Source organism: Lepisma saccharinum, chromosome 3, assembly GCF_977018435.1.
Source record: "Lepisma saccharinum chromosome 3, izLepSacc3.1, whole genome shotgun sequence".
Classification (NCBI taxonomy): domain Eukaryota; kingdom Metazoa; phylum Arthropoda; class Insecta; order Zygentoma; family Lepismatidae; genus Lepisma; species Lepisma saccharinum.
This window is the reverse complement of record NC_139231.1, coordinates 112,403,879-112,425,657: the sequence shown is the minus strand read 5'-3', so window position 1 is coordinate 112,425,657 and position 21,779 is coordinate 112,403,879. Positions and strand designations below refer to the sequence as shown.

The following is a 21,779-nucleotide window of genomic DNA, read 5'->3' as shown; positions in this document are numbered from 1 at the left end:
CGGCATTTCCGTCAGCGCCGCCCGCCACGCTTCTCCCGATCTCTCGGCTGAAGATCGAAATGGACGCACGGTATTACGCAAAGCCTTACGGTGTACGTATGTAACCTTAAAGGTTAAATAAAAGGTGTTTCAATGGTTTAAATCATCTAACATCTGGTTGTGTCGTATTATTCAATTTTTTCCTGACTCTTTATCTTTTATTTTAAAAATCAAGCTTACATTTTAATATCTAAAGTAAATTTATAGGTATTTTTTTTTAAAATTAGGGATTTTAAGATCATTTGAACAGTTTAAGAATTTTTAGGTCAATAAGTTCAGAACAATGGTGATAAGACAGTTAGAAATAATATTACTGTAACCTTACAAGAAATCTAGGTACCATAAATGATCAATTTCAAGGAACATTGTAGATTTATAAGGGGTTAGGGGGTGAAAAGAAGTTTATGACCACCCTGTACGCGAAATACTTCCACAATCAAATACATGCCCTAGGAAATTCTTTACTTACCTTTCTTCTTTTTCTTGACTCGCCATATCTCGACAAAGATTAAGAAAGCAATAGTAGCCGCAAGTCCCAGTAAATCTATGTACTCGAAATTTAGCTTCTCTCCAGCTGAAAATAAAAATACAAATTATCAAGTCTGATCTAATTGTTTGCTCTGCTATTAGAAAACTATGCACATTAGATTTAAATTTATTTTATTGAAATTAACAATTACTGTAACATTTGAAGCCCAAAACGAAGTTCAAAATCAATTTCAAAACTTGAAATTATGTAGCATCTCTACATTATGTGCTGTAAAAAGTTTGTTATAGAATATATAATAAAATATCGTTATATAACTGTTTAAAGCAACAATAAACTTTAATACATTTCAAATTGAACGTGTGTTAGAAGGTTCGACTGTTTAGGATTATGTTTTGTAGGGATTAACATACATTTCATTGTAATTGCAAATAAATCAACCACATATAAATAAGGTTTGTAAATTATTATTATTATTATGATACCATTATGGTAGCTAAAACACAATTTCTTTGTATTACATTGCATTGTATGTTATCAATTAATTGGAACAGAAAATTTAATTTACTATTCATAGCAGTAACTCGGTCTAGTTCTCTTTATTCAATAAAGGGACGACCATAGCCCAATTGACTTTACACCCCTTTGTCATTGTGGGGAGTCCACCCCTCACTGTATTACTATGACACGGCAATATGCTTTCCATTATTGAGAGTTACGAAACCTAATGAGGTATACAGAGTTTGCTTTATCGATTTACACAAGACATCTGTATCGATCTTTGAATGGAACACTTGAGAACAAAGTCTAGTTTGAACTTCATTTACACGTAAATGTGATACATTAATGTGAAATATATTTGAGACAGGCTTCCGCGTCCTGGAATTTTTCTGTGACCTACATTTGTTATAAACCCTCGCAAATTTGAAAAATAATTTTCTAGAGTCACTTCTTTGCAATTAAAACTTACCAACGACAGTTTAATGTAGATTAATGCATATTTGGGGGAAAACTAATTGCATAAAAGGTTTAAATTATAAATTTATTACATGCTATCATCCAATTGTGTTCCATGACTGGGTCGTCGTCGCCTTGTAATCAAGGGGTCTCGGATTCGATACCCGGTGGCAGTGGCGGCGATTAGGGGGGCGAGGGTGGGCAGTTGCCCTCCGATTTTCGCCACTTTTGGCCCCGCACTATGCTAAATCTTATCTACAAAGGGAAATATACTGTCTTTGCCCCCTAGTTTTGGGACCCAATCTCCGCCACTGCCCGGTGGAGGCACATTACACAGTGGTTCGAATCTCACTTTAAACTGTGGATCCAGTCCCGATTAGCCTCTACCTGTGCATAAAGTGGACTTAAAACAATGTGAGCATGAACTGGACTTACGACAAGTTTGACAAATTCCTGAATATGTAGTACACAATGTAAGGTGAGCTTATTGAAGTATTGAATCATGTGTACACACATAATCACATTATTATGGACTTGACGAATCTCAGCAGACGTTCCCAGAGAATGTGATAGTAAGCTCGAGGTCCCAATGTCCAACCTTGCAATACGCCCCTAGCCACAGTGAATATTTTTTATGGCGCACAAGTGCGTGACTAATGCAGGAAGTAAACCCGACGTGCGTTTGAAAGATCCACGACAGTCGTGCCCGTTCGCTGCAACTTTGAACTGCTGAAAGTGCTTCGTTTTCAGACAGAGATTGAATTTCACTCAGGAAACGAAAACTCGAGCTGCTGGACAACATATTACCTGCTTTTCTTTTTTAACTTTTGCTCAGCTGTTTGAAGAAGAGTGTGTAGGGGGTGGTCTACTAGGAAAACTTCAGGACGTGCAAAAAGGAGACACGTTTTTCTTCTTTTCTCCAACTGAGAGATTCTATTGCAGTTTCCGTCTTCCTTTATTCTTTGACTGATAACTATTTTTTTTTATTATATTTCAACAGGATGCTCAAGAAAAGAATTCCAACATTTTCATCAACTGTTGGTTACATCCGGAGCGGTTTCCATCACACCTACACTTCCCGACAAGGTTCTCAGAAGAAGCTTGAATGGAAAGGAAGAAGATTCGTTCTGCTCACAATAACCATTGAGCACTACGCTACGTGATATAACGTAAGTGCACAAATGTTTCATTCACTCCCACGCCAGACATTTCTTTATCGCGAGCACAATGTTGCCAGCTTTCATTGCTTTTACCCAGTGGCGTAGCCCACGAGGTTTAATAGTACCACGGTGTAGTATAATAGGTTCACGGTGGTTCTGCATCTTTTGGATAAGGGGTATAATGTAGACACAAGAAACACTTTTCTGTTTAGCTACTAAAAAGCAGATTCACTGGATGGAGGGGTGTAAGGGCTGACTCTTTCTGAAGACACCCAAATGTCAACCTCACTTCACCGTAGTACACATTGGACTAATTATTTTCAGACTAACGAGGCTCTGGCGTCTTGACCCATGGCCAATATAATCCTTTACGGGACTTGTGTTGAGTGCTGTCCATATGTGTGATTGCCCCTTCATCTCTCTCATTTTATCACCATTCATTCTCATCTTTGCAATTAGCCAAAAAATGGCAGAACGCCGAAGTAAGATAAATCCAATCAATCAAATCAATCAATCAATCAATCTTTGAATATGTCCCCCAGGATTTCGCACCCTGCTTGATTGATTGATTATTCACTTTTCTGCCACTTTTGTCTAATCGCGAAATTGAGAATGAGCGAAAATATGATGAAATTGATGAAGAAGCACTCAACCAACACCCATGCCCAGGCCAGGATTCAAACACGAACCCCTGGCGTCGTGGTGCGCTGTGCTAACCACTCCGCCACGAAGATCGGCAATTTCGTACCCTGTATCCATACCTTACAAAAGATTCGACTCTAGGACTCCTGCTTCGTAGCACCACTTCGGCACGAAAATTGGTTTCCGACTAAAAAAATCTTCAGTAGAAATCTACTTCTGACATGGTTGCTAAAATCAAATTGCACATGTATGAAGAAACCCTATCTGTTCTAATTCTTAGTTTCGTGCGCCAGCGAAGTTCCCAGAATACGACTTGGGACCTCCGTAACAAAGTTCACAATCTTTACGAGCAGACATTCTGGAACGGAGAGTTACGGCAACTTGTTTCCAGTACGGAAAGTCAACCGTCCACAGATTCCAAGTATTAACGAACCCGTGGAGATAAAAAATCGAGCCACTGCTAAGGAAATTCAAGCGTACAGAGATGGAACATTGAAATAAATTCACTTTTTTTCTTCAGAATCTTGCTTCAGTCCTGGCAAACTGGTCACGTACCAGTCGAGCAAGTTGAATTGTGCTGACGTAGCTTCATGACGTCAGAACCGCGTTTCCGCTTTAATATTTGGAAGTCATAACTTATCCGATTGATGGATAATCCAGTCCTATCTAATTTCCGGTCGACACGTTGTAATTTTCCCTCCCTCTTGAGACTAGCAGACTTCCTTCCCATCTCTTGACTAAAGGGGCATTGACTCTGCTCCAAATAATGATCCGTGCGCCTCCTGCCAGAAAAAATCTTCTCCAAAAATTCCCCCCTTATTATTCTTTTAAATACCCCGTGGGCCTGCAATAAATGCTAGCTGGGGTGGAATGAGATTGCATTTTTTGAGGTGGTTGAACTCAAATTATCCTGAGGGAGGAACCTAACAATGAAAGGAATTGGGAACTGTCGCCTCAGGAGGACGATCTCCCCATCTCTAGTTTCACACAGCCAAACTCCTCTACGAGTGTTGTAGGTCAGTGATTTCCAACCAAGATACATATACCCTTAGTCCGGCAGCCGAAGGGGAAATTTTGAGGTTGTCTTCTTTCGGCTATCTCTCTCTACTCGTGTAGCACGGTATGTTAATACCTGCAACAGTCATTACTTTAATAGTCACTTATTAACTACGCCTTGGTCTCCGGTTAGAATCCCAGCCTGGGCATGGGTGTTCCTTCTTAGTGTGCCTTCATCAATTTCATCACATCATCACTCATTCTCATATTCGCAATTAGCCAAAAGTGGCAGAAAAGCGAAAAAATAAACAAAATCAATCAATCAATAACTACACTCTGTTTTGGGAATCTGTGGAGCACCGGTAGAGAAGGGGAGAAACGAGTGGGAGGAGCAAAGCAGTGCACGCTTCTGCAAACGGCTGGTGGCTGCAGCCGCGCTCTCTTATTGTCTCACTCTCACCCTTTCACTGTTTGAGCCTTCTTGAGTCCTAACTTGTGCAGAGGACTTGTTTTCGTTCGCTTGCTCCAGAGATTCGTGGGACAGAGTGTAGATAATATTCCTTAAAAGTACGTATGTAACAACCTCTAAATTTTTAGCAGTCAGCATGGGCTTTAAAATGTTGTCTCCCCCCCCCCATTTGCGCCCCTGCCACCTGGTTCCTCCTAACAAATTAACTACATTCTAGAGGTTTCATTGCCCGTCGCTTATATAATTCCCATAGCTTCCAATCTAATGATATTGAAATTGAACTGGATTGATTGATTAATTGAATTGGATTATTTTACGTCACTTTTCTGCTACATTTTGGTTAATCACGACGATGGGGATGAATGGTGATACTATGAAATGTGTGAAAGGACAGTCACAGATACATATGGACAACACGACACTGTCCTGGCTGCAGATTCAGGCGCCAGAGCCTAGTTTGTCTGCAAAATGCAGTCCAGGGAGGAGATATTTGGGTGCCTTCACAAAGGGACAACCCTTACACCCCGAATTGAACTGAAAATGTGTCAGTCTTCAGGTGTTTATCCAGGGTTTTCCATCTGAGGAGAGGGGTGTAAGTTCGCATTTAAGGAGGTCTAGAGCCAAAATTGCCATATATTGGACCTTTGTGATAAATTTAAGCCGGTGTCGAGGAACCTTTTGGTGGTAGGGGTGTTAAGGCGTGTGTGTAGATAAATTCCCAAAGCAATTTATGATGTTAATACTAGGGATGGCCAGATCCGGATCCTCACGGATCCGAAATCCGGATCCTAAATTTTTTCGGATCCGGATCCGTTTTGCCATCCCACATGATCTCTTCTTTGGAAAGTAAGAATGTGTTTATAACATATAGTCACCTGCTAATATACATATACATATTATATATATAGTGTGTGTGCGCGCGCGTGCGCGATTTGTAATTAATACACATACAAGGGAGGTCTAAGTGTTCCCCTCCGATTTCCATGAAACTTGATAGGTGTATAGAGGGGCCAAAAGGAAGAAATACGTGTTTTTTTTTGTTTCGGCTAAAATCTGTTTTAGGGGACAACCCTCCCCTCAAATGTTAAGTTGAGGACAAATTGAAGTGCGAATATTGACCCCTGTGTCCCCCTCCGATTTCCATGAAACTTGGCAGGTGTATAGAGGGGCCCAAAGGAAGAAATACGTGTTTTTATGTTTCAGCTAAAAAAAAAACGGTTTTAGGGGGCAAAACCCCCCTCAATTTGTAAAACTGTAACTGTAGAACAATTGTATAATTTTTGTATAACATATCTATCTTGTTAAATGTGTTAAAGGTTTCATCCTGGAATGGAATGTCTCACATTTATGTGTGTTTCCATTTCCAATACATTCGAATAAATACATATTCGTTTCAATGGCATTTACAAAATCACATCTGACATTTTATGTTAAACAAGTAAGATTATTTTTGTGCACGAGTGTGTTAGCCGATGCGTAGCAAAGTATTTGAGGAACAACACTTGAAAAAAAAATCTTGAAGGATTAAGTAATGAAAAATTTCTTTGTAATCGAAGATCATAATACCTTTTAAGGTGTGGTAATATTATAATGGGATTGAGATACCAAACTCTCGGATCCGGATTTTCGGACCCGGATCCGGATCCAGATCCGAAACTTTTGGACTCGAATCCGGAATTTTCGGATCCGGATCCGTTTGGCCATCCCTAGTTAATACTAAAGCATGAGTGGTAAGGACCAAATCTAGTTACAAAAAAGTTACATTGGCCTCAGTGCTCCTTTCCATTCCCTACCATTGTTCAGCGCACTTGCAAACCCCTCTGGTACCACTAGGGCAGTGCAATTTCAGTGTGCTATTTATGGTGCCCTAAACACAACACCAAGATACCTTCTCTCACCTTTGTACTGTACCATATAATATCCCAGGAGCACCTGCTACATTACAAATGATAATTATTTATTACCTGAATATCTTGACTGAACCTAGAAGCGTTTTATTGCATCCATTTTTGTCCTTTAGGCAGTTTTCGATTTGCCGCGGTAGAAATGGACCTCTTAGTTGTTTGAATCGTGATTTACCATTTTTCTTGAAAAGGAAAGGTTGTTCCAACACAAGTTCAGAGGACAAACTTCGTGCCGATCAAAACACGTGTACCTGGTCTTTTTCAGGCCTAAGAATAACTCCCACCCCCACCCCCGAGCTAGCCATCCACAAAAAGAAATAACAAAACTGGTCTGGAAAGGGATTTTGTTTCCTTTTTTTGTCCAGTCCTGGTTGTAAATGTGTAACAACAGCTTCGGTCAATGATAAAAACAACTCAAGGTCGCGTTTTATTTTACACCACAATGTCTAGCCGCGCTGTATAAAAAGGAGCTGTAAAGCACAGATGAACTGCACGCAGTTTCTTCTTCTTCTCTTCTGGCTATAAAAATAACGATAAATTTTCGGCGATTCTCTTTTTGCAGTTTGCCCTGGTACGAAAGCTAGTGAGAGCATAGAGGTGAGAGCTTATAGCTGTCTGCGTGTTGAAGGTGACTCGTTACGATACATGTCTGTTCTTATTGAGTATTCTGTTTTGCTCCCGGGCAGGATGCACTGCGTACTTCAGTCTTCAGTGATAAAAACGATTCTTACCGTCAAACACTCATACCGTTAGGTTAACTGTGATCTGCATGTAAACACGTTTACAGTATAGCCAACATTATTTGATGTTACAGGAAAAAAATATCCAACATTGATTCTGGCAGGTGTACGTTTGCTTTTAAGAATGTTTAGCGTTAACATGACCATAAATCGGAATTTTGTCTCAAATTATAAGGAGGGGTTCAGAAAATTGAAGACGTTTGTGCATAAACCCTTTAGTCAATGCAAATTCGTATTTTGAGTTTTTGTTTCAAGTCCACTTCATGCACAGATAGGTTAATTGGGACTGGACCTACAGTTTAGAGTAGGATCCGAACCACTATGTATCGAAAGCACACATATACATATACGTATGTATGTATATATTTGCCCAAGTGCCAAAAATTAGCAACCAGTAGGAGGGATGCAGTAATCAGAGGGGGGATTCCCTCTCATTCCCCTTCACATAACACCCTGCCTACTTGTTGAATTGGAAAATCTCAACAACACAACTGTCACTATCGTTTTCTTCAGAAAGACAGGGCCAGATTTAGGGGGCGGGGTGGCCCCGGACTTTTACCTGCAAAGAAACATCCACTGGGGGGAAAAGTGTCTCCAAAAGGACCACCAAATAGAAAACTTGAGACATCTGAAATATGGTATAAATATTTTTAAAAATTATAAATAACCATCTGACAACTTGGCCTAGGTATATAGAGGAGCCTCCACGATGGCGTAGAGGTAACATTGTCGCTTTGTAATCAAGGACTCCCGGGTTCGATGCCCGGTGGAGGTCTATAGTGGTTCGCATCCCATTTTTAACTGTAGGTCCAGTCCCGATTAGCCTACCTGTGCATAAAGTGGACTGAAAACTGAAAAAACTCAAACTCAGTACAGTGATGTAAACCCGGGGCCTCCACATTCATAAATCCGTCTCGCAGGAAAGGAAAATTTGAAAAATCAAACGCGAAATTGACAGATATAATTAGCAAACGTTCTTTCCTGATCCCTCCGGGAAACAAAGAAGATCGAAGCAGTTATTCGGTGAGTTGACACGCAAGTAACCTTCAAAAACCACAACACAGAGTAAGCCTGAGGTTAATTGTTTACCTGAGGCGGTAAAACTGAGATCTTCCCTGCTACTGCCGTAAGGTAGGGTTGTCCTCCCCAAATTATCTTAGAACTTTTGCTGATAACATCTCTACAAAAAACCGACAATCGGAGCCGCTTAGGGAACAATTTCAGATTAAATTAAATCCGACAAGGGAATACGTGAACCCATCCGACCAGAACCATACAAGCACAATAGATAAGAATATCAACAAAATATCCTGACATGCATGACCTTGACATTATATATCCACGATGCATGATATGGAGCCGTTGTGTTGCGAAACGCGGATTATCATAAATTATGACGCATAAACATGTCGTCCATAGACTCACACATATACCGCGTGCTTTATATCAAGAAAAAGAGACAGGGCCTCCACACCGTGAATCGTGTAATTTGAATACGTACTTCAAATCACTATCCAAAATATGATCTTAGTTAAGGGTAAAGCTCTCACCTGTGTATTGTGCCATGTCGTGGAGACAGTAAGTGTGGAGGCAGGACCCAAAACTGTTTTGCGTTTTTAAGTCCACTTTATGCACAGATAGGCTAATCGGGACTGGATATACAGTTTAAAGTGGGAACCGAATCACTATGTGCCTTCGCCGGATATCGACCCTGAGACCTTTTTATTACATGGCGACGACTTTACAACTACACCATCGGCGAGTGGACCCTACACATCTCTGCGATAGTGCAGGTGGTGCCATCAGCACCATGCTCTACACGCATTTAACCTTCAAAAGTTGCCAACAAGTATACCAATCGAATAGAGGATGGGTGAGCCCCAGAACGGAGTTATTTCACATAATCATAATTCATCCTCATCGTCGAGGTCAATCTAAGAGATAGAAAAGCGACGTAAAAATACAAACACATATGCGCAGATCCTCTTTGGCAGGTGTACTCCCAACAACGTAAAAATCTGCCTGTATATTCACCAGTGAAGACAAATTTACTTTGGCACCCTTGAAATGAGAAAGCATGTAGTTACAGGAAAAAGCATGGACAAAACCTGGGCACAGCAGACGCATTCTGAAGCGTTGGCGAATATGAAGATGAGACTAATTCCTCAAGGCCTAGATCGAAATTCCAAGAGAATCAAGGCCGGTGGGTTAACGCCCTGTATGAAGCAGTCTCGTTGCCAACTTCTTCGTCGCTCACCTCAAAGGTCAAACCTATTCACGAAAGACAATCAGCGCATTGACCTGATATCAATTCGAAAACATGAAAAGCTTGTTGTGTTCCTTCTGCTTGCAAGCAGGTCGTTGACTTGCGAGCACATTGCTTCGATAACACCACTGGGAAGAAACTCTTAACACGTTTTCTATCAAAACATAAATGCACACTGTTAAAACAAGAAACTTTTTAACTTAATTCGAAGTCTAAAAAACTAACAATAAATAACAATAAGCCTAACGGGCAACAGGTAAGTAAAGCGCTCCCCAAGAGATAAAGCTAATCATCCGTTATAACCAGGTTAGGCGTTATTTCCTATGTTCTGGCTTTAACAGTTTTATAGCGTCAAGTGTTCGACTTTCAATCTCGCCACCCAAGTTCCCAGCTTCGAGTTCTGGCGCGGGCATGAGTGTTCCTTGTGAGTGTTCCCTTCAAGGATTTCATCTAATCACTCAGTGTAGCGATCAACCAAAAAGTAGTAGAAAAAGAGACGTAAAATACAATCAATTTCTCACATACGCATTAACTTATGTTGAATTTGCAAGGGCCCACAACCAGAAGCATACTGGCCCATAGGGCAAGAGGAACATTTGCTCCGTGGAGTCCATCCATAAAATTTTGAGTCCCGTTGAACTGGATCCATGTAAAAAAAAATAATACAAATGGATATAATGAAATTTAGTGGAACGTATAACGATTAACAGACGTTTGCAACTAACCTCCAAAAAACTATTGCCTATTAGTAGATAGTCGCGGTGGTCTAGTGTCGGCCTAAGTGGCGGAGTGGACAGCGCATCACGCTAAGAAGCCAGGTGCCCTGGGTTCGAATCCCGGATAGGACATGGATGTTTGTGTTTGTCCGTAATGAGAAAACCAAGAATATAGTAAAATTTGATGTGTGTGAAAAAAGGTGGATGACGGGGGAAACTACCGCATAGGGGTATTCCTTTTATGAAAAAAAAAGTCGGTAGGGCGTATGACTGCCACGCGGGAGACCCAATTTCGATTCCCGGGGTGGGCGATCTAAGGTCGGAATTTTTCAGACCTGTCCCGGCATAAAGCGGCTATGGGGCTCACTCAGCCTCAAATCAATGGGTACTGGGTGGCAACCCTGGGGGGTGAAGGCGGTCGGAGCGTTGAGCTGATCACATCACCTCCAAAATGGCTTAGATCGAGAATATGTGGTGCCCTACACCCAATCCCTTAAATGTGTCTTCATGGCACGGTGCTTGCTATATGCCTGAGGAACTTTACCTTTACCTATTAGTAGATAAATTTTGAATAGTATTTTGCACTAAAATATAAATAGATGAAGAAAATGTAAATAAAGTAATGAGAAGCTGAATAGCTAAGTGTCTCAGTGGCACTGTAAAATAGATTAAAATATGCAATACCATTCCAGAAAACAAATATCCCAAAATAAAATTACAATACATAAACTAAAACAAAAGGCAAAAATAATAATGAGTTACTACTACGGTGTTAATAAAGCTGAGTGTCAAGATATGTTAGTAGTTGTTTGCCGACATGCAGTTAATTCTTCGTTTAGATCTGCCCGACAAGCTAAGTCAGTACGCCCCTGCATAAAACTTACGTGACACGAAAATTCGCAAACACAAATACAGGTCATACGGATCCACCTCTATGTAAATCACCTTTGAACGAGAACTTCACTGTGCTCGGCTGATGGTTAACTCTCTCAGTATTCTGTAACATCGGAATGAACAGCAACGAAGTTGCGAGTTGATTTCCTTGGGCAATTTGACAGTGATGCTTCCCCAGTATTCACTTCCCCTCCTACCTTCACTACTGCACGTGACTCTGAAGAATAGACTCGACGCTGGATGTTGCCGAATTCCGAACGATTCGTTCTACAATTAAAAGGAAAAACAATGCTGCTGAAAATGACGTCAACTGGATGTTCTGATTGGAATGAACAACTTCCTTCACGCATTTGGAAGGCACAGCTACTCACTATCGAGCGAAGAGCAGCATTGTCCTAGGAATTTCACTAACAAAGAAGTGCTACGCAAGACAAAATGCATGTCAGTGACATTGCTCTAAACCGCAAAGATCAGGCATTCTCGATGAAGGTTAGAACTTCGTGTTGAGTGTTAAATACTGCGCAGTAATATTTACTGACACTGGAACAAGCACCATCTTGGTGAATTTATATTTAAATAAAAAGAGTCAATGATATATCTGTTGAAGAAAGGGTTCACACCGAAATAATAAGCGACGCGCATGCGCTGTCAACAGACCGAAGCGACACGACGCACGCTATTGAGAAAACGGCTCAGCAAGCGTCACGTGCAAACTTGCCGTGGAACTTCAGTACGAAAGGTTGCATTCTGAATGTTCATTACTAGGGAGCGCAATTTGATGAAATGTCATCTTTTTCTGACATCTCGGACACGATGCCCATTAAATATACACAATATTACTAGTGTTGCCCACGAGACGAGACTTTGGCCTGTCTCGTCTCGTGGAAATGCTGTGAAATGCTGTCTCGTCTCGAAAATATTCGTTTGTCAAAGGGGCACATGATCAATCTCGTCTCGTCTCGAATTTTTAAAAGTCTGTCCCGTCTCGTCCCGTGGGCAACACCAAATATTACACTTCGTCTATAACCCAAAAAAGTTAATTTTAAAGTGCATTTCTTTTTTTTTTGCATTTTTTGCCAATTTTCAGTTTTTAGGTCATTTTCCCCGATTGTCGGCATTTTCCCGTCATTTTTCGCAATATTCGGTGTATTGTTTCGTCATATTTTGTCACTTGTTTCATTTTGGTTATTCTTGAGTCTTTTCACCAAGGTGAACATAGGCCCATATATACATATATATATATATATATATATATATATATATATATATATATATATATATATATATATATATCGCAGGATTTCTTTTTCTTTACAGTGCCACAGAAACACACCACACTACATCATCAGGCAAAGATGCGGGAAATCAATGCACTTTACACCAATTCATTCAGTGTATACGACTTTTGTATAAAATTGTTTTAAAATTATTCGGTTATTTCCATTGGAAATCCTCGTTGCATATTTTAATTGAATGTGCATGTTGTATCATTTGGTGCCATTTTTCTTAAAGCAAGATTGAATTTTGTCTAAATTCCTTTTCATTTCAATTTTTAACCTGAAACTAAGAAATTTAATAATCATTTCTTGCATTTTTTACGTAATGTTTTCCCATTTTCAGGACATTCTATGGGTCATATACCTATATTTTTTAGGTCATCAACTTCCGCTAACTATTCATTACCAAGTGACACGCGTTGCTTGTCGTGTGTCGGTTCGGCCTGAAATCTCATTAAAAAAGCAATCACTGCTCATGCGCGTCAACAGACCTTGCGACACGATACAGGAAACTGAGAAGACCGCAAAGTCGGAGGTACAAGCAAGCGACAAGCTTGCAACTTGTGACATTTTGGTTCCGAAAGGTTGCATTTCTTAATGAAGGTTCGTCTACAAGAATCACGTTCCGACCTCTATAGAAGTGATTAGCACATCCCTATGCTGCCAGGAGTCCAGGGTTCGAATCCCGGCCTGGGAATGGGTGTTCTTTGTGAGTGTCCCTTTATAAATTTCACCATATCATCACTCATCCTAATCGTCGCGATTAGCCAAAAGTGGTAGAAAAGCGACGTAAAATAACAATTCAATCAAAACCAAGAAACGCGCGTGGAGCGTCGCTTCGGTCTAAAAGTTCCCTAAGATTGACCCTAGTTCGTTGATGTCTGCCAATACACAAAAACTTGCAACTTGGAAGGCAGACGAATATTTAGACAAGTAGCTAAGAAAATGGGAAAAATAATGCAGTGGCCTTCATTAATGCGAATCGAAGCACTCCGATGTGGCGGTTGAAGGAAGACCAAATGCAAAATTACAATGAGGATGGTCTTACCAACTAGTTTACTACACAGATTTCACAAGGAAATTACGTACGTAGATCGGGAAAATTGGATGCTTGCCAGGTGCACCTTATCACCTGAATGAAGGAAGTTCACCTTGATCATGTTTTGCTCTGCACTGCATTTGGAATCATCTCACTTTTTATCTGCAGATGATAATCATTCGTACAGAGTTAACCATTCCATTGCCCTTATGCCTGGAAACATGCACTCATCGGCGTCGCTGTAGAATATGAAGTTCTGGTTCAGTTCACACTCAATTTTCGATCTGCTTCATTTTTCCTTTGGTAATTCTGCTGGAATATTAATTAACAACCATGAAAATAATAAACTTTTGTTCTTTTCTTCTAATTTCAAATTATGGATATTTTGCTTTATTTTACTTCGCTTTTTGTGCCACTTTTGGTTAATTTGCGAAGATGGGAATGAGTGATGACATGATGAAATTGATGAATGGACGCTCACAAACATCCAGGCCGGGATTCGAACCCGGGACTCCTGGCGTAGTAGCGCGGTGTGCTAATCACTCCGCTCATTTTCATGGGGTGGTCTGAGCCTCCCCGATGGAGCAGTGGTAGCGTCGTCACCTTGTAGGGGGTCACTGGTTCGATACCCGGTGGAGGCACACAGTGGTTCGGATCCCACTTTAAACTGTAGGTCCGGTTCCGATTAGCCTTGTTGTGTATAAAGTGGGCTTAAAACACCAAGTCAACAACTCATGGTGTGGTCAACAGTGCCACTAAGGCGAGGTCTCAGGATTTCCTTAGCTTGTTAGCTTCTCATTACTTTATTTACCTTTCATTAATCTATTCCATAAATAGAATAATAAATATAAATTTATGTTTTAGTGCAAAATACTATTCGAAATTTATCTACTAATAGGCAATATTTTTCTGGAGGTTGGTTACAAATTTCTGTTAATAGTTATACGTTCCACTAAATTTCAATATGTCAATTTGTATTATTATTAAATTATTATTGGCAATAAATTATTAATATTATTAGTGCCATTTGGGAACTTATTGAACTCGATACACCAGATGAACGAATATCCGGCACAACTGTTCTGTATTTTTCTACACTTCTTTACCGTTAATGTACTGCAATCATAGGTATTGTCTTTTGTTATTAACTTTGCATGCTTCCAAACGTAAAGGGAAATTTTATCCACAAAGTTCGCATTGCATAACCTCTACCATAAACCTTTTTTTTTTGAATTCATGAAATCAGTGGTAGAACGTATATGAAAATATGGACAAAGCCATACCACCGAACTAACACATTGGAAATGAACTATTTCTTAAAAGTCACGTGGGTTTGTTTACATCGCCTTTGTTCTTGCAGTGGATGAAGAATAGTTCGGAAATGCAGGAGGGTTCTGTTTCCCATGGGGAAGAGCTCTTAACCTCAACAATTATGATTCCGTGCTGAGAATTGAAATTCAAGCCCGATGCACACGCAGCAGGTTACCAGGTAATGCTTCCTGGTGCTATTCCGAACTCGCCTCCTTGTTACTTTCTTTATGGTGTTTATGAGGACAGAAGACATCTGAGGGGATAGGCTTACAAATTATTATCTCCAGTGCGTGGTAACGTAATCCGAGCTACATATTTACAGTCTGTGCTTACATAATTCCCTGAGATAGTTGTTAGCGACGCTGTAAGAATCAATGAGGGAACAAGCTCGAAGCTTAACGAGCTGTTTCATGTTTGATGTGAACAGGTACACACAGTGGTGGCGATGGGGTTCCATAACTGGCGGGGAGGGGGGGGGGGGCAAGGTGACAAAACAATGTGGGGTGGGGGGGGCAAGGACAGTTTACTTTCCCTTGGTACGTAAGGATTAAATGTTACGGTCTCTCTTGCCCTTCGTTATAGGGATCACCAAGAATTTTAAAGACGTTCCTGGGTTCTTCATGTAATGAAGTTTAAGTTTTTTTTCGATTTATTCTCGGTTTTAAAAATATTAGACGCTGGTTGAAATCATAAAACCGTTTTTGATCGAGCATACGAAAACCGTTGGCCAAACCAAAAAATGTTTTCTCTAAAAGTGGTTTGAAATTATGAGACCTTCCGAACGCAGTGTCGCTTGATCCCATTTGAATTTTTTGAGGTACACCCTCCTAGTGGGGCACCATGTGTATGTCCAAAACAACCTCTCCGCTCGACCCACGCTATTGGTAAATTGACGTTGACAGATTATGCAATATATTATTCAGTCCGAATCTATCAGCCTGTTACGAAGATAGACTCGTCCTATGTGTACACACATCGTATACACACATGTATATGCTTATATTACGTCGCTTCTCTGACACTTCTGGCTAATCAATAACGATTAATAATGATTAGATGAAATTGATTGGTAATACAAAGGAACGTCCATAGCCAGGCTGGGACTCGAACCCAGAACTTTCGATAGTGAGATAAAGAGTTTATCAAAACGCACTCGCCCACTGAGACGGCCCAAAAACACTATAGGGTGTGACGTATAACAGTAAGACACTCAAATGTTAACTATTTTCCACTGCAGCAAACCTTGGGAATTACAATTGTTCCGGGCTAGCGAGGTTCTGCTATCTGAAACTAATATAATGAGAATCGTCTTCAATTTCTTAAAAATTGTCTCTTGTTCGTACTTGTCGATTGGTCCACTCACGATCTCATCACTGATGGTCACGGGTTCGAATTCTGGCCTGGGCGCAACTGTCCTTTGTGAGCGCCACAATTCATTCTCATCATCGCAGTTAGCCTAAACGGGCATAAAGGTAAAATACGAACAACAGAAATACCGCCTCAACTTTTTTTCTCTCCGATATTTCTATTGCTTTTAGAGTCTCGAGAGGTATATAAGTGTTATTTTTAACAATTACCTAATTTGTGTGTAAAACGTTTCGTTTTGGGGAATGGTGGAAATAGTGACCTACGTAATGGCACAGACAACTTAATTTTCATATCAAATCAAAGTAACTTAAATTCTCAACCAATTGCCCAATCTTGACAAGACAGATGACTGGAAAGAAACGAACAGACAGATTGCACAAGTATTTTGATGAGAGTAAACAATTTTCCTCTTTCGTATATTAACAAAAGTTTGTCAAAAGTAAGATGTTCGAAAATATATGTAGCCTACTTAATTTTTTAATTGCTGTGCATCAGTCTTTAATTTACACTTTCCAGCATAAATTAATTCCTATAAACATCATGTAACGTCCCTCTGCTAATCTCCGGCGGTCATACCAACCGGTGTGCAATCACAGCGCAGAGCGGTTATTTTGACTAAATCCTGCTTCCCTGCTGGCTGCTTCGGGAAGTAGGGACTGTATATTTTTTTTTTTTTTGCCGCTTCTTGCCCAAGCACTAATGCTTAATTGGTTGTTTAGTGATGATAAAAAATTGCACTCTTAGTTTACTTGGCAACGTATTAATAACAAAAATAGTATGACACGAAGCGTACAAATTACTTAAATTACTTTCTTGTGTCATCAGCTATCCATCAAGGTACAATGTGACCGCGACTTCCTTCGTAGGTAAAGGCGGCGACAGAGGGGCACTGCCATAAATGCGGTCTCCATGCCGGATCCAGGCCGTCTCGGCTAAAGATATTATGTCCAATTTCTGACTTGTAGCTACGACACATTCATTTCCATTCATCAATCATCGGGTTCGTCGTAGATGATCTGGTGGTAAACAAGCTAAGTTTTATCTTATACAAATAACTCTTGAACTTACTTGTAGTATGCACGACACACAATTGGAAACCACACAATCAACAAAAACAAATAAAACGTCTAAATACTGCTCCCATCAAAGGTTGCCGAAAGCATTGAAAACATTGTTTGACTTATTAAACATACGTTTGTTTAGCAGTTAGTCAGCATTTCTAAAGTGATGAAGAAAGCTTAATCAGAAGTTCAGTGGAATTGTCCGAAGTTCAGGCAGTGTTGCCGAGTAGTGCTCTGGATTTGCACAGAATTGTTAACTGATAACACTAAAAGTGTATACAAAGTTTTAAAAAGCCTGGTTATAATACTAAAATTGTATGTAGAGTTTTAAGTAGACTGGTTGTATGTGGTACATTTGCATTAGAACAATTAGCTCGATTTGAAACATCACCCCAAATATCAGTAAAAGGAAGGTTGTACGCACCAAAAATATTACAGATGATCTAGTCAACTTACTTAGACCATGTGCGGTACCCAGAATGAAATATTCGGAAGGGATTTTGACAGGATCGTAATTTTCATAAACAGTTTAGCGCGCGCACATACACTGAGAGAGGGGGGCATATGATTATTTCAGCATAGACCAGTGGATCGCAAAGTGTGCGTGCGGCGCCCTGGGGCACCGTGGCTGACTTGCAGGGGCGTCGCGAGATGTTCCAATATTTTCAGTGAAATTACATGATTGTTCCAAATATGTGCTTATTTAGTACTTATTACACAAAACTTTTTCTGAATTTGAAATATGTGTTAATTTTTTAACTTCAGGCAAGCAACCTAACATCACTAACTGAGCGTTGCAAGTGTTAGATAGGCCTAAATTCTGACTTGGACGTCGCGGAAATGTCTTGAAACACTAACGGCGCCGTGAAACGAAAACGTTTGGGAACCCCTGGCATAGACAATTAGGAATGCAGACAATATACGTTTATGTATGTAGAAATTTTGAATTCTCCACACTATTTCTCCCTGAAGTGAAAGATTTCGTGTTTCTGGAATGAAAATTGTCATTTCCAACAACACTTTGATCGATCCAGATTTTTCCACCGGACAAGAATTGTTTTCCATCCTAGAACCGAAAGTTAGAGACCCCACCTGTAACAAATCCGGTTTCTGCAGATACCTAGGTATATTAATGTTTTGTAACATTTTTTTAGTCGTGGCAGGAACAATATGATTCTATAAATTGGGGATGAATTATTATGTGCTAAAATCTATATCTTATCAAAGTAAGTGCTGTACGATATATTAATTTCTAGATCATCATAAACAGATCAGTGTTTATTTTCAGTAACATACAAAGAGGAAGCAAGAAAACAACGTGATGTTTTCCTTATTTCCGCCGACTTATTTCAGCCATGCTTTGGCTTATTATAGTGATGAGGATGAATAATGATTAAACTGACGAAGGGTCACTCATAAAGAAACAACCAAGTCGAGACCCAAAGCAGGAACCTTCGGTGGCAAAACCGCAAGATGACCACTCAACGCGCTCGGCCACGGAGTCCAGAAAAACTACGTTAAAAAAGACAAAATTTATTCCATACGCATTGCATCCTCTTATGAAGCCCGTAAGGAATTCCTGGATGACGAAAGGCTGCGTGAACACCAGAGCCTCTTATCCAGGACGTACATAGAACATTTTCTAACCAGGATTATCCACCTGGGTCTCCTACGTGGCGACAGCAACTACAATAGCAATGGCTGATGATTTTATCTAATTCATTAGTCACCATTCATCCTCATCGGAGCAAGATGGGCCACGCCCCCCGGAAAAGCGGTTAGCTCCCTACTTGTCAACACCCCAGTTCTCTTAGAGAAAATATTTTGAACAGCAATAATATGAGATGACTACCATGCGCGTCAAACATTTTCAGCAGGGCTCTCGGGTTCGAATCCCGACCTGGGCGTTCATCTCATCGTGAATAGCCAAAACCGGCAGAAAAGCAAAGTAAAATAAACCAAATAAAATCAAAATTCTCAGAATTTTTGCGCATTTTTATCTGTTACGCTGCCCCCTCCGCCCCCTTGTTACTATATTTTTGCCTGCTGTCATTACTGCTAAGTAACCAAAAGTGTAGAACAATTTTAATACTCAAATAGGACTATTACTTGCATGCACTGAGAAGTAGTAAGTGATTTACCTTGTTTACTGGAGGGCGTCACCTCACGGCGCAGTTCGGATAGATCTGTCTGCGAAATCATCTTGAACTCAGATCACACTGACAACGTGAAGTAGATATTTCGAGTACACGTGCAGAATGTTCCGAACGTCGAAAAAGCTTCGTGCAACGTGCGCGTGCGAACGACCACTTCGGTCTGCGTCTCGCGCACCAACTTCGGACTCGAGAATAAAAAAGAGTCGACTCCGCAAGGAAGGCCAATCGGAGGACTGGTAGCGCTACCCGTCGCGATTCATTGGTTGAAACCCAGTGTTGTCACAGCGCGATGCAGCCGCCTCGCGAAAGATTGTTTTCGCCGTTTCCCAAGGTCAGAGGTTATGTGTTCCGCCGTAAAGCAATTGTTACATATAAATATAACTTCCTGTCTCTATTCTTGTCCCTCCCAGTAGTAATTCTGTTATTTATAGGACTGAGTCGATACCAAGTATCGGTATCGGAAAGTATCGATAGGAATTTATTTACCTATACCAGCCGATTCTTTTCCGGCACATTCGCAGAGTCTAATTTTCCTGGAAATTATGCAAAATTCGAAGTTTATTTTTATTCCACACCAGTTTTGTGAGAAAAGCTTAATTTTGTGATAACATAACATGTAATTTAATACGTATTCTGATATAATTCTTAAATATTTCCAAGCAAATGTTTTTGTAAATTGATGCATTTAATTGGAATGGAATACTTACACACAAATATTAATCAATATTTTGATCAACTTTTAATTATTGCAATTTTCAAGTATCGGTATCTGTGGGTATTGGCATCGGTATCGGCCCAGAAACGTATCTAGAAATATATTTCGGAATAGGTCCGAACCAATGTCTCAGAAATAATAATAATTATATTATTATTAATAATAATAATAATATAATTACATTAAATTAAAATATTATTAATGTATGTAAATTAACTAACGTTGCATTGTTATTATTGCATCAAAAGGCAGTGTAAGAATATATATATAACAGCAAGTATTCATTATCTAGATTGCGTGAATTCAAGATCGCCAAAATTAGTATAAAAAAAACAAGCAATATAGGATATTGGTGTGAAATATACGTATAAAGAATTTAATATTTATTGAATAACAAAAAAGGATGTTAGATCCATTTGACGAGAAGTAAAGTTTCTGGTTAATATTTTATGCATATAAAGTAGTAGTAATAATAAGTATTAATAAGTATTAGTATTAATAGTAGTTAATTAGTAGTAGTATGCACACCTATATCTTCTTTGGTATTGTCTTTCAAAGCCGATCCCAATATAATCCTTACCTTCCAGTAAGTTCAGAGGACGGCCTACCCGATGGCGCAGTGGTTTGTCGACCTCCGTGGCGGGGTGGTTAGCACAGTGCGCTACAACGCCAGTGGTTCCGGGTTCGAGTCCCGGGTAAGGCATGGGTATTTGTGTATGTCCAAATGAGAAAAACTGAAAATTGATGAAAAATTTAGAAAAAAGTGAAAAATGGGGAATACTTCCACTTAGGGGTATTCCTTTCAATTGAAAAGTAAAACGTGGTAGCGTCGTTGCCTTCTAATCAAGGGGTCCCGGGTTCGATACCCGGCGGAGGCACATAATGGTTCGGATCCCACTTTAAACTGTAGGTCCAGTCCAGATTAGCCTTTCTGTGCATAAAGTGGACTTAAAGCACCAAATCAATCAATCAATCAAGTTCAGAGAAAATAAATAACATCAATTATACAACAAATGCTAAACATGTACATTTTCATTATTTAATTTATGAACTTGCAAGTCTTTCGGGGGGGGGGGGGTACGGACTCCCTGGACCCTCCCCTAAATACGTCCTTGGCTCAGCCCTAATTATTTTGCGTCACTTGTCTGCCACTTTTGGCTCATCGTGACAATGAGAATGAACGATGGATGAAACTGATGATTGATTGAAATTAAAATTGACTGATCAGCACTTGGCACCCGTCACATTATGCATGTCCCAACACCTTACCGAAGCTAAAATCAACAAATGTCTCTGATGATCTGAGGACTAATATCTCGTTACTAATGAAAATATTCTCTCGGGCTATGGGCCGGGTGAGTTGTGGGGAAGATTCCAAGCATTCGAGAGCTAACGCCACTCTCATCTTCAGGGTAGAAGCTTGGAATCCTTTCCACAACTCACCTGGTCGATAGCCCGAGAGAATCTTTGCATCATTCGTCGCCAGGAGAGCTTCAAGTCTTACGCCTAAGCACATGTGGACAAAGCACAGGACAACACACAACCCTACAGAGGATTGTGTGCTGGCCGTAGGTCAAAAGCC

At 40.1% G+C, this 21,779-nt stretch overlaps 1 protein-coding gene across 5 annotated transcripts in view; it reads right to left on the bottom strand.

The window, feature by feature from the left end:
* LOC145985313 (ecdysone 20-monooxygenase-like) overlaps nt 1–19,658 on the bottom strand; it is a 72,874-nt gene extending 53,216 nt beyond the window's left edge. Inside the window, exons 1-2 of one of the 5 annotated variants that reach the window (XM_083119166.1) lie at nt 19,468–19,658; nt 509–613 (exon numbers count right to left, since the gene is read on the bottom strand). In XM_083119166.1, the coding sequence (XP_082975292.1) occupies nt 509–613; nt 19,468–19,528 (166 nt within the window). In that variant the 5' untranslated portion in view covers nt 19,529–19,658. Of the gene's footprint in view, nt 1–508; nt 614–6,714; nt 6,734–11,260; nt 11,475–17,333; nt 17,353–19,467 lie in introns of those variants that run through there. The other 4 variants (XM_083119170.1, XM_083119167.1, XM_083119168.1 and 1 more) reach the window with 4 other exon arrangements.
* Nucleotides 19,659–21,779: the final 2,121 nt, after the last annotated feature.